This window comes from Mus musculus, chromosome 15 (genome assembly GCF_000001635.26).
Source record: "Mus musculus strain C57BL/6J chromosome 15, GRCm38.p6 C57BL/6J".
Classification (NCBI taxonomy): Eukaryota; Metazoa; Chordata; class Mammalia; order Rodentia; family Muridae; genus Mus; species Mus musculus.
This window is the reverse complement of record NC_000081.6, coordinates 100,033,119-100,046,009: the sequence shown is the minus strand read 5'-3', so window position 1 is coordinate 100,046,009 and position 12,891 is coordinate 100,033,119. Positions and strand designations below refer to the sequence as shown.

General features: G+C 46.4%; 1 protein-coding gene across 6 annotated transcripts in view; it reads right to left on the bottom strand.

The window, feature by feature from the left end:
• Window positions 1-8,384, bottom strand: part of Dip2b (disco interacting protein 2 homolog B) — a 181,849-nt gene extending 173,465 nt beyond the window's left edge. For 5 of the 6 annotated variants that reach the window (XM_011245629.3, XM_011245630.3, XM_011245631.3 and 2 more), the window contains exon 1: window positions 7,101-8,384. In XM_011245629.3, coding sequence (XP_011243931.1) covers window positions 7,101-7,200 — 100 coding nt within the window. In that variant the 5' untranslated portion in view covers window positions 7,201-8,384. The remainder of the gene's footprint in view (window positions 1-7,100) is intronic. The other variant, NM_001159361.2, reaches the window with a different exon arrangement.
• Window positions 8,385-12,891: the final 4,507 nt, after the last annotated feature.

Genomic DNA, 12,891 nt, shown 5'->3' with positions numbered 1-12,891 from the left:
CAGAGGAGAAGGGATGGATGAGGGGGCTGAGGGCTTGGAGAGACGTGCACTTCATAACAGGAAAGGAAATGAAGGAAAGGTCTGTCCAGAGGGAGGACACATGTCATCTAAAAGGAGAAGATGCCAAGAAGGAGCAGGAGGAGCCAAAAGAAGGCGCTCACTGCTTCCAAAGGGAGCTGAGCCTCAGCTGCTGGAGGGCTGGAGCACCCACACTGCCTTGCACAGCCACGGAAACCTGAGCCTCAGAGCCACTCGTGTTCAAGCCATGTGACTGATCCTGCCAGCTTAGGTAAAATACCAGATGATTGCATGAAACCAGCCAACCATCCTTCTGCCCCAATCAACTGTCGGCAGGGACCAAGATGTGCCAGACCAAGGATCTCCCCTGTCAACAGAACTGACGACAGAGTGATGTCCACTTTAAGATATCTCTAAAAATCGATTCCACTCATCATTTCACACATGACCTTACTCTGCTCAGTAGCACAAGCTATTAGAAATGGGTACAGTACTGAGCATACAGCCACTGCCAGGTGAAACCAGTTAATATGCATTAAACGCTCCCTACATGCCATTATGCCAACCTCCTTAGAAGTCTAAAGAGAAATTCTGTCTGTTTTGTATGGATAGAAGAACCCCAAATGAGGGGTTTAGGCAGTTTGTCCAAGGCCACACAGCTAGTTGAGGGATAAGGCCAGGATGTGGACCAAGGCCTACCAGATAACACGTGTTTCTCAAATGATTATACAACCCCAGCTCAGGCCAAGATCAAATCACCAACAGAGACCTGTTTTCCCATGCAAATCAAATTGAACCAAGCAAAAATTCACTGTACTCCTAAAACCATATTAAGAAAGAAACAAAGCAGAGGCTGCTCAGTGCTCAGGGCACTTACTGCCCCTGTGAAAGACCAAGTTCATGTCCAGCACCCACATCACTTACAAACAATCCTGTGACTCCAGCTACAGGGGACATATGACCTCCCCTGGCCTCCAAGGATACCCACACGTATGTCACATATGAATATACATGCAAACACACACACACACAATTAAACAAAAATAAGCCAGGCAGGGTGGCACATTCCTTTAATCCCAGCACTCAGGAGACAGAGGCAGGCAGATCTTTGAGTTGACTGCCAGCTTGATCTACACAGCAAATTCCAGGCCAACCATAGCAGGTGAGAGATCCTGTCTCAAAAAACTAAAATAAAATAAAATAAAACAACAAAAGAAAAACATAATATAAATAAAAAGAAAGGGCTGGAGAGACAGCTCAGCAATTAAAAAGCACTTTTTGTTTGAAACAGTGTTTCTCTGTGTAGCCCTGGTCTTCCCAGAACTCATTCTGGAGACCAAGCTGGTCTCAAACTCAGAACTCAGATATTCTCCTGCCTGCCTCTGCCTGCCTCTACTGAGATTAAAGGCAAGTGTCACTACCCATAACTCTGGCTGTTCTTTTTTTAAAGATTTATTTATTATTATATCTATAATATAATTTATATTTATTTATTTATTATTATATCTAAGTACACTGTAGCTGTCTTCAGATGCACCAGAAGAGGGCGTCAGATCTCATTACAGATGGTTGTGAGCCACCATGTGGTTGCTGGGGTTTGAACTCAGGACCTTCGGAAGAGCAGTCAGTGCTCTTAACCACTGAGCCATCTCTCCAGCCCAACTCTGGCTGTTCTTAAGCAGACATGGGTTCAATTCCCAGCACCCACATGACAGCTCACACCTGTCTGTAATCCAAAGGGATCCAGTGCTGCCTCCTTTTCTCTGAGGGCACTGCATGTACATGGTGCACATCCATCCATTCAGGCAGAACACTTACACGCATAAAAATAAAAGTAGATATGTGGCAGCCATGCTTGCAATCCCAGCACTTGGGAGGATGAAGCAAGAGGATGGAGAACTGCAGGCCAGCCTGGGCTACATAGGAAGATCCTGCCTCAAAATAAGAAGTTTGGGTTTATCTCAAAGAAACTATATGATCTGGAAAGATGGCTCCATGATTAATAGCACTGGCTGTTCTTCCAAAGGACCTGGGTTCAAACTGCAGCACCCATGTAGGACTCACAACTGTCTGTACCTGACACCCTCTCCAGCCTCTGGGTGCCACCCACCACGGTGCACATACATGCACACATGCACACAAACATCCATACATATTTTTTAGAAAGAAAATGAGGAGGAGAGGAAGGAGCCAGGTATAGTGGCGTACACCTTTAGTCCCAGCACTTGGGGGCGAGGGGGGAAGAGGCAATAGGATCTCTGGGAGTTTGTGGCTAGCCTGGACTACAGAGTAAGACTCAAAATTCAAAACAAAACCATGACAAAATAGAATAAATTAATTTTTAAAAAATAAAATATAAATGGCTTCTGTACAAATTTATATTAAATGAAAAGCAGTTTAAAGTTTTAGAAAACATTTGACTGACAAAATATAAACTGATAGTTAAGAATTGAAAACAACAGGCAAGAAAGAAGTGGGGCATTACCCCATTATTGGGCATGGGAGAACAATAGAGAACTGAATGATCATGATACAAACACTGAGGAAAGTCCTTTTAAGTTATTTAAATAAACAACTCAGGTGTGATAACACATGCCTTTAGTTCCAGCACTCAGGAGGCAGGGGCAAGAGGATTTCTGTTAGCTGAATGCCACCCTGGTCTATAGAGTAAGTTCCAGGACAGCCAGGCCTACATAGAGAGACCCCATCTTAAAATACATGAATAAATAAAATATGTCTGTGGAGCTGGGTGTGGTGGCATACACCTATTATCCCAGCACATGAGAGGCAAGATCAGTAGGATCCACAAGTTCAAAGCCAGCTTGGTACCACAGTTCTGGGCCAAATTCCCTCTGCCCAGTCAATCAATCAATCTCTATCTATCACTCCATCCTCACTTGAGTGCTCTCTCTCTCTTTCTCAAAAAAAAAAACACACAGAAAAAAAATTAAAAAGCAGAATAGACTCTCTGGAGCCACGTGACAGTGACACATCACAGTGGGAGAGCTCTCACCTAGCTTGTAAGCCCTGATTCAATCCCCAACACTCTAGTAAAAAAAAAAAAAAAAAAATACATTTTTAAATATAAAACCACGGCTGGCCAGTGGCTCAGTGTGCAAGCCCCAGTCGATAACCTTAGTCAACATCCAGAGCCCATACGGTAGGAGGGGGAAAACTGATCCCCACAAGCTGTCTCTGACCCCTATTCACACACACAAACACACTCTCACACACATGTACATACACAGTGAATAGATTAAAATGTAATTTAAAAAAATTTAATAAAAGTCTACAGGACTGGGAACACTCCTCCGTTACTGGTGGGATTGCAAGCTGGTACAACTACTTTGTAAATAATATGTATTTCAATAAAATGTTAGAAAACGTGAAGGCAAATATCAAACCACAAAAAAAAAAAAAGTCTAGAAGACTGAGTAGAAATTAGTGGTAGAATGCTTGCTTAGCTGCATTCTATATTCCTGATTTGAAAACTCTTAGCATCACAGATTTCAACTGTAGCTCTGGGGTACATTCTTAGCCTACACTTTCATGAGTGAGGTCTCTGGAGGAAGTGACCACGGTCTCACTGCAGGTAAACCGAAACAAAGCTGACCTGCCCATTTCTGAGATTAAAATATGATCTACCCAGCACCTCCCTCTCCTTCTCCGCTCTCCTTCAGCTCCTAAGAAGGTCCTGTCTATGCCTCCACCTTCAAGGTGGACTCTGCCGCTTCCAGGGCCTGAGAGACAGGGAACGAAACATGTAGTGACAGAGCCGAGTGAGCGGCTGTTCATGCCCAGAGAAGTGTTCAAACAAGAAAGGGAGGCTCCCTTCCGGTAACTGTTGTTTTATCTTAAATACCTTTCCAGTTGCCCTCTCTGGGCTGTACTAAGACACGGAAAGACTTGCTCACCCTCCAACCTGCAGTGCAAGCGGTGCCTAACAGCCTTCTTCCCTCACAGTGAGCCCTGGACCACCCAAATCACAGCCTTTGCTACTAACCACACAACCTGGTATTTACAGCTCTCACAGTGGCAAAGCATGCTGCTTCCTCTTTTCTTAGAAGGCAGCCCCTGAACATGGCTCTGTCATGGTCTCCTGTGACGTTTTGTTGACATTTTTAAGAGATGTCCTCTGGCAGGCTCAGAGCTCCTTGAAAGCTGGCTCCTGCTCACCTCTGTATCCTCCGCACAGAAAGACGCAACATACAGGAGCCAATCAGCACGCAGGGACCACAGCTTTGGGAACCATCAGGACGGTGCAGAACTGTGGCATAAACACTGAATGGAGCACTTCCTTAGAGGAAGAAAAAACTATTGTGCAATCACAACTCGGCTATTTAAGCCATCAGATCCCATAATCACATCACAGCTTGAGATAATGGCTCTCACCAGAGATGCAGTTGTAAATGAAGGAACACTTAACCTTTCTGAGTCCAAGTCCTCCCTCTGCTAAACTAGAGGGCCAGGGGCACTGAGTGCATCTGCTTTAACATCAGCAAGTAGCTTAGTGACACTCGGATGACGTCATGAAAGCACCACACAGGTGATTAAAGGACAGATTAAAGGAAACAATTCTCAATGAGCCCCACTACACTGTGGGGTGGCAGATGGCACGTGAAGCTCCTGAGAAAATAAACAGAGACTAAGATAAGAACCCTATCCAACTCATCTATCAAGAAATTAACGTGTAAGTTCATTTTCTAAATGGTTCCCCAGACAGTTCCAGGCTGTCAGGGCAGAAGAGGTCCACGGTGAGCAGCCTGTACCAGCAGACCCACCACACAGGGCTCTGCACCGTGCTCTGCGGCAAACAACCCAGAGGAGGCAGGGACCTGCATCTCAGCAGAGCGGCTGATCTGTGACCAAAGCCTGCAGCAGAACACACGCACAAAGAAAATGCTCTAACAGTCCTTTGCTCAGACTCTCCCTATCTTTAGAACCGAGTAGAGCCTGAACCTACAAAAACCAGCAACGGAAAGAAGGAACTCACCAACGTCAGCAAGTCGGGACAAAGGCTTGAGTGGGGGAGGGGGCGAGGCAAAGTTTTTCTGTCAGAACAGTAATTATGAAGAAAACATTAAAAAAAAAAGGGAACGAGATTAGTTCAAAATATGCTGCAGATGTCACAAACACTACCACAGATCTGGGGATCCCTGATTTATTTTTATAACTTGAACTCTGGATAGCATCTTCCTACATCTCTAACCAACCATCTGTGTACTTGAAGCAGGACAGACAGATGGCCAATACGCTGACACTGCAGGCTCAAGGTTCCTCAACTGCTATTTTCTTCTAGAGTGCAAAGACATAAGATGCAGGACAATGCAGTACAAATCCTTAAGAGAGAAATTTAAACTAAGTCGTGTGCCAATCAAAGTATCCTGCGTGGAAGAATAACCAATTCACTGGTCCTTAAAAAAAAACAAAACATTTAAACCCTGGCATTCCCAGTTTCTAAGACTTTCACACCTTTTCAGGGAGTAGGGTGAGCTAGTCAGTAGTGGAACCTAGAAAGAGCCTTCCAAAGATGTCTAGAAACACCAAGAGCTGTAAACAATAATCGTGTGGAGCAGATCCATACCAAGGGGAGCACCCAGGATTTCCCTTTCCCGGTGAAAGCAATCAGGTCCTATTTTTAATCTCCCCCTCATGCAAACATCCAGGGAAACCTCCCATTCTGGCTAATGAAAGCTATAGCTGATTTGTTACTGAAAGTAAATACAGAACTGTTTTAAAAGATCTGAATGGAATTCGTCACACTCGGTGGCAACACTTTCACAAGAAGATGACAAGAAAAAAACAAAACCTTAAGGGAAATATATTTTAATAAACTACTTCAAATGTTTTTTTTTTTTTAAATCTGGTAAATATTGTAACCAAAGGTATCACCGGGCAAGCAACCCAAAGGTTTCCTATCTTCCTAAACGCTTCCCCACTGATTAATTGAAAAGTAATATGTTGATAATTGCATGCAGGTGAAAAGATCACCACCCTACACATTGGGAAAGCCTTAAAGGGTTATTAAAATTAATTATTTCCTTCAATCGAGTAAGATCTGTGACACTCAAACGCACTTCTGGCTTTTCACTATAAGTGATTCTCAAAAAGGTTTGAAAAAGCCCAGTGTCGTGACAAGTTAACAAAAAGTCGGAACTAGAACGCTCCTGGGAACTTGATCACATTCCTTACTCTTTTCCAATCAACAGTTTTTAGTGAACTTGAAAAATACTGGGGAGGGTCTTTGGCAAGGAATTCAACAATATGCAACTCTGGAGACATCAGCGAAGTGTACGGAAACCAAGCGCGGAGAAAATGCTGCTTTTGTTCAGAGGCCGCCTGCGATAAAAACAGGAACTTTACAGAGAAGCTGATCTCCACAGCACATTCGCCTGACCACATGCCCACAGCCGGCATTGAGGTCCTCATTGTTATCCAAGGCACTTCTCTTGTAACAGAGCCCAGATTTAGTCCATGTTTGAAATTATCTACACAAACCCAACCCTCCCTGTACCAATCCATTGTCAAAAGAAAGAGGGTGCCGGCCAGGATTTGCATGTACCCGGTAGCCACCTCTACAAAGACTCCAAAAGGTGACCAGATAGGAAAACCTAGACTGAATGCAGGTGGCAAGAAAAGCCTGCTGCTCCCAAGGACAGAGGCGGTCTAGAGGCAGCGGATCGGGGGGTCTCTGGGTTAGCGCCACCGCTTCCGACCTCCCTCGGACCCTCAATGGCTCCCCCGCTCCTTTCTCACGCCTGTCACTGGTGAGGCACCTCGCATTGTTAGAGAAGCAGGAAGACGTGCAGCTGCGGCGTCCCCCTGCGCCTCGTTCTGAAGCCGGAGCGAGGGGACAGGCGAGCGGCCCTTCGGGAGCAAGGCAGCAGAGGGGCAAGGTGTCAGCCGGAGGGCGCAGCTTTGTCTCCAGCTGACCCGTCCCCGGGTCCTGCGGGGCCCCCCAGGGACAACAATGAAAGCCCAGCCGCGCTTCGCGGGTGGGGAGCGGCGAGCCCCGCCAGCCCAGCCGCCCACAGGCCGCCGCCCGCTCGCCCGCTCGCCCGGCCCGCCGCGCGCTCGCCTACCCTCAGACAGCTCCAGCTCCAGCTCAGCCAGCTGCGCCCGCACCTCGGGGGGCAGCGCGGCCACCGCGGCCGGCGACGGCTCCAGGCCTCGCTCCGCCATCGCGGCTGCGCCAGCCACACTCCGGAAGACGAGAGGGGGCCGAAGGAGGGACGGACTGACGCGGGCCCACACCCCGGCTACAGGATCCGGCTCCAGCCGCCGAGAGCCGCCGGCGCTGCCGCTGCCGCCGCCGCCGCCGCCGCCATGAGCGAGGGTCACGTGAGCGTGCGGCCCCGCCCCCCGGCCTGGAGCTCGTCCCGCCCCGGAGACGCAGGACGGGCGTGGCTACAGCGCCCTCTACCGCGGATCTTGGAGAGCGCAGGCTGCCGTCGCCTGCTCTGCTCTCCTTGGGAAGATGCGGCACCTGCTGCATATGACGCCTACCTTCCACAAACTCTCAAGCAAGAGGACTCCGGGACGTTGCCCTTACTTCTTCCAGTCCCTCTCACTCGGGAGAGCATGCATCTGTCATGTCTTTTCCCCCATTTTCCCTGATGGACCTGCCTACAGGCCACATCCTTCATCTACCCCAGATTCTGGATTATGCCTGCCAACAACTCTTTGATTTCTTTTTCGGTGCTTCTTGTAATCCCAGCACTCAGGAGGTGGAAACCGGAGGATCTGAAGTTCAAGGTCATTCTCTCCTCAGTGAGAGCCAGCCTGGGCTACATGAGACCTGTCTCAAAACACAAGAAAAAAGATCACAGTCGAACTTGCTTCATCTTGCCTTGACTCCTAAAGACTTATAAAAAGAACTTCTGTGGGAATAGGGGTTGGGGACATGGTTTCATTGTTACAATCGCTGGCTGCTTCTGCAGAAGGCCTAAGCTCAGTTCTCAGCACTGGGCGTCTAATGCCAGCTTGAGGACCTCTGCAGACCTCTACACACACGGCTACATACACCGCATTCGGTATAATGGTGCACGCCTTTTATCCCAGCACACAAGAGGCAGAAGCAGGCTAATCTCTGAGTTTGAGGCCAGCCTGGTCTACATAGTGAATTCCTATTCAGCCAGGGCTACACAGTTAAGACCCTGTCTGGAGGAGCGAGGAACGGAGAGGGGAGGGGGAGGAGAGGAAGAGGAAGAGGAAGAGGAAGGGGAAGAGGAAGGGGAAGGGGAAGAAGAGGAGGAGGAGGAGGAGGAGGAGGAGGAGGAAGAAGAAGAAGAAGAAGAAGAAGAAGAAGAAGAAGAAGAAGAAGAAGAAGAAGAAGAAGAAGAAGAAGAAGAAGAAGAAAGAAAGAAAGAAAGAAAGACATCTCTTTATGCAGTCTTGCCTGACCTGGAACTCTCTACTCAACCGACAAAGGACAAAGATCCACTTTCATCTGCCTCCTTGCTGAGTGTTGGAATCAAAGACGTGCCCTAGCTTGATGGGGAGTTGGGGATAGCTTTTTTTTTTTTTTTTTTAGCCACCTCAGTATGTAACCTATATGTAGTCCAAAAGTACTCATTCTAGTTTAGTATATATAAGGAAGGCCAAAAAAAAAAAATCCCTGTATTCTTTTTCCCCTCTTTTATTATTATTATTTTCTTTATTTACATTTCAAATTTTACATTCCTGTATTCTTACCAAAAACTATTAAGATCTTTATTTTACATTGTAACTTTTGTGTTTAGTATTGAAATTTTGTCACAGGGAGACAACTGATTTATGATTTTTTTCCCCACTGTGTGCATGGGGGGGGGGGGGGTGGCACACACAGCCTGAGGGGATCCTAGTGTCTCTTTCTTTCCAAGGTGCTCCAAAATGGAAGCTGGGGATGTTAGAAGCAGGGAGCCCAGGAGTCAATCCCCAACATTACATAAACTGAGGAGCTAAATTCAAAATCAGTCTGCTCTGTCTCGAGTTCTAGGCGGGCCAGGACTCATAGAGAGATGTTATCTCAAAGCCACCATAAAGGAAAGAAGGAGGGAGGGAGGGAAAGAAGCGTGAGCTCAAAGCTGCTTAGGGGCAAGACGTTGAGATTACCTCTGAACTGAGCTAATGAGTGCTACGGATGTAATCCCATGTAAAGTTCTTGACTCCATGACATTCCGGAAGCCCCAAGATCCACCAATTTGTTCAATTGCACCTAGTATTATTTATGTATGAATTTATTTAGTGTATGGGTGTGTGTGTGTGTGTGTGTGAGAGAGAGAGAGAGAGAGAGAATGCCCATGTGGAAATCAGAGAAGAACTTGCAGGAATCTGTAGTGAGGCCTTGAGGAAGTACTCTTACTCTGGAGTTGTCTCATCTCGGTTTAGTTTAAGACTACTTAATGATTTGGGGGCTGGAGAGATGGCTCCGCAGTTAAGAGCACTGGCTGTTCTTCCAGAGGTCCTGAGTTCAATCCCCAGCAACCACATGGTGGCTCACAACCATCTGTAATAGGATCCTATGCCCTCTTGTGGTGTGTCTGAAGACAGCTACAGTGCATGCATATAAATAAAATAAATACATCTTTAAAAATACTAATGAAAAAAAGACTATTAATTCATGACACCTTCCATCAAGAAATGAGATCCAAACAGCAAGATGGCTCAGTGGGTTTCTAGTCTGACGGACAGCCTGTGTTCAGTGCCTGGAATCCACATGGTAGAAAGAAAAGACTGACACCCAAAAATGAACTTCTGACCTCCACACACACACGCACACACACACACACGTGTACACACATTAAATAAATAAATATATATATATATTTAAAAACCACTGTTAAGAAATGAGCTAGCTCGGGCTGGTGAGATGGCTCAGTGGGTAAGAGCACCTGACTGCTCTTCCGAAGGTCCGGAGTTCAAATCCCAGCAACCACATGGTGGCTCACAACCATCTGTAAGGAGATCTGACTCCCTCTTCTGGAGTGTCTGAAGACAGCTACAGTGTACCTACATATAATAAATAAATAAATCTTAAAAAAAAAAAAAAGAAAGAAAGAAATGGGCTAGCTCAATGATTAAGAGCATCTTTTGACTTCCAGAGGACTCAGGTGTAGTTTCTAGCAACCACACGGTTTCTCACAACCCTCCACAATCCGGTTCTAAGAGCTCTAAGGCCCTCTTCTGGCCTCTGAGGGACCACATATGAAGGCAAAACACTCACACATATAAAAATGAATATATAAATCCTTAAAGAAAGGAAGGGGCTAGAGAGATTAATCCCCAGTAATGAGATCTGACACCCCTTCTGGTGTGTCTGAAGATAGCTACAGTGTACTCATATACTTAAAATAAAGAACCCTTTTTTTAAAAATCATTAATTAATATTGCTTGCTGCTCCTCTAAAGGACTAGCACCCACTGCAGGCACCTGCAGCTCAAACTCTAAGGGATCTCTGGTGTTGTCCTCTGCCTCCAAGATCATCCATGTGTGGTATGCACATACAGACACAAACAGATCTATAAGTAAAAAAAAACAAATCTTCAAAAAGAAACAAAATGAGATCCAAGGACTGCACGGTGGGAATGTTACCTCAAGGGGAACTGAGGCAGGAGGAGCCCAGTGAGCTTGAGGCCCATCTGAACTACATAGTAAGTCCCTGGATCTGAAGGAGCACATGACTGCTTTGACCAATAAGATATGGCAGTAGTGACCTGGTATGATGTACTCGGGAGTCAGTCCTAGTAGCCAAGCTTGCTCTCAAATAGACCTCCAAGGAATCTCTCCTACAGCTCTCTGAACCCTACACACACACACACACACACACACACACACACACACACACTCCTTACTCTACCTCCTATCACAAGCCACATAGGAGAAGTCCAAGCCACAGGGCAGGTCACGTGAGGTGTTTTGTGTAGCAACTCTAACTAAACCCAGGTCCTTCCCCAGGCTGAAGACTTCACCTGACTCCAGCCCAGATCTGAAAGTGTTCTGAGGCCCAGGCTATGTGCAGCCCTCCCTGCCATGCTCTGCCCCAATTCCTGTGACATGCTTAAATCCCGTTGCTTTCTCACAGGACACAGGGTGGTCAGCTACCCAGCAATAGATGATCAGAAGCGCTCAGGGGACACTCTTTCCTCCCCAACAGATCTGCTTTCCTCCTAACCCCTAAAGAGGCTGAATATGCACATATCCACTACCCAGCTGGCTGCTTCTCATTCTCTGCCTTCAACTGCCTCTCCTGTCCTGCACTGAACTGTGTGAGCTCAGAAACGTACTCAACTCCAGTGCCCTGACTCCCCACTGACTGACTGAACCATCATGCCTGGACCTAAACTGCTTTTTACCTGAAACTTGCTCTATACCAAGCTGTCCTTGAAATCAGAGATCTGCTTGCCTCTGTCTCTTGAGATAAAAAGGGGTGTAGTAAGGGTGTGCCTGTATTCCAGCCAGTGAAGTTAAAGGTGTGTCAGTCAGTTCAGCCAGATTGTACAAACCTTTGGATGGGATCACTTGCCAGAGCAGCCATGTTGCTGGACTAAAATCTCTACACCACCTTTTTTTTTTTAGATTTATTTATTTATTTTATGTATATGAGTACACTGTAGCTGTACAGATGGTTATGAGCCTTTATGTGGTTGTTGGAAATTAAATTTAGGATCTCTGCTCTATCTAGTCAACCCCACTCACTCACGCTAGCCCTACTCTCTCAGGCCCAAAGATTTATTTATTATCATACATAAGTACACTATAGCTGTCTTTAGATGCACCAGATCTCATTACAGGTGGTTGTGAGCCACCATGTGGGATTTGAACTTAGAACCTTCAAAAGAACAGTCAGTGCTCTTACCTGCTGAGCCATCTCACCAGCCCTGTACCACCCTTTTAGCTGTGCTAAAAAGCTGTGCAGGCCAGTGGGGATGGTATATGCCTGAAATCCAAACATATAGCAGGCTAGGACAGAAAGACTAGAAGATAAAGGCCAGTGTCTTAGTCAGGGTTTCTATTCCTACACAAACATCATGACCAAGAAGCAAGTTGGGGAGGAAAGGGTTTATTCGGCTTACACTTCCACATTGCTGTTCATCACAAAAGGAAGTCAGGACTGGAACTCAAGCAGGTCAGAAAACAGGAGCTGATGCAGAGGCCATGGAGGGATGTTCTTTACTGGCTTGCCTCACCTGGCTTGCTCAGCCTGCTCTCTTATAGAACCAAGACTACCAGCCCAGAGATGGTCCCACCCACAAGGGGCCTTTCCCCCTTGATCACTAATTGAGAAAATGCCTTACAGTTGGATCTCATGGAGGCATTTCCTCAACTGAAGCTCCTTTCTCTGTGGTAACTCCAGCTGTGTCAAGTTGACACAAAACTAGCCAGTACAGCCAGCCTGGGCTATGCAGCAAATTCCAGGCCAGCTGGACCACAGAGGAAAAGTTTGTATCAAAAGCAAATAAGGGGGCTGGAAAGGTGGCTCAGTTGTCAACAGCTCTTGTTGCTTGAATGCTTGGGTTCCGTTCCTAACATCCACATGACAGCTCACAACCATCCATAATTCCAGTTCCAGAGGAACTTAATAAACTAGCCTGCTTCCATCTTAGACTTAAAAGCCCTCTTATAGTAATGACAAACCAGGTTCCTTCCTGCTTATGGTTAAACTTTTTTCTCAAGGATTGGTCTGTGTCTCACCTATAACTGTAACTATAATTGGCTCTGTATTGCCTGTTCCAAAAAATAGCAACCTTATCTTTGTTTCAGGTAGCTGGGCTCACCTTGCAACAGTTGCTATCCTCACCTTGCAAGCATGCCTTTGTTTCAAAAAGTTGTTATGATCGCCTTGCAACCATGTCTTTGTTTCAGCAGGTTGTTATGGCCAACTTGGTGATGTTT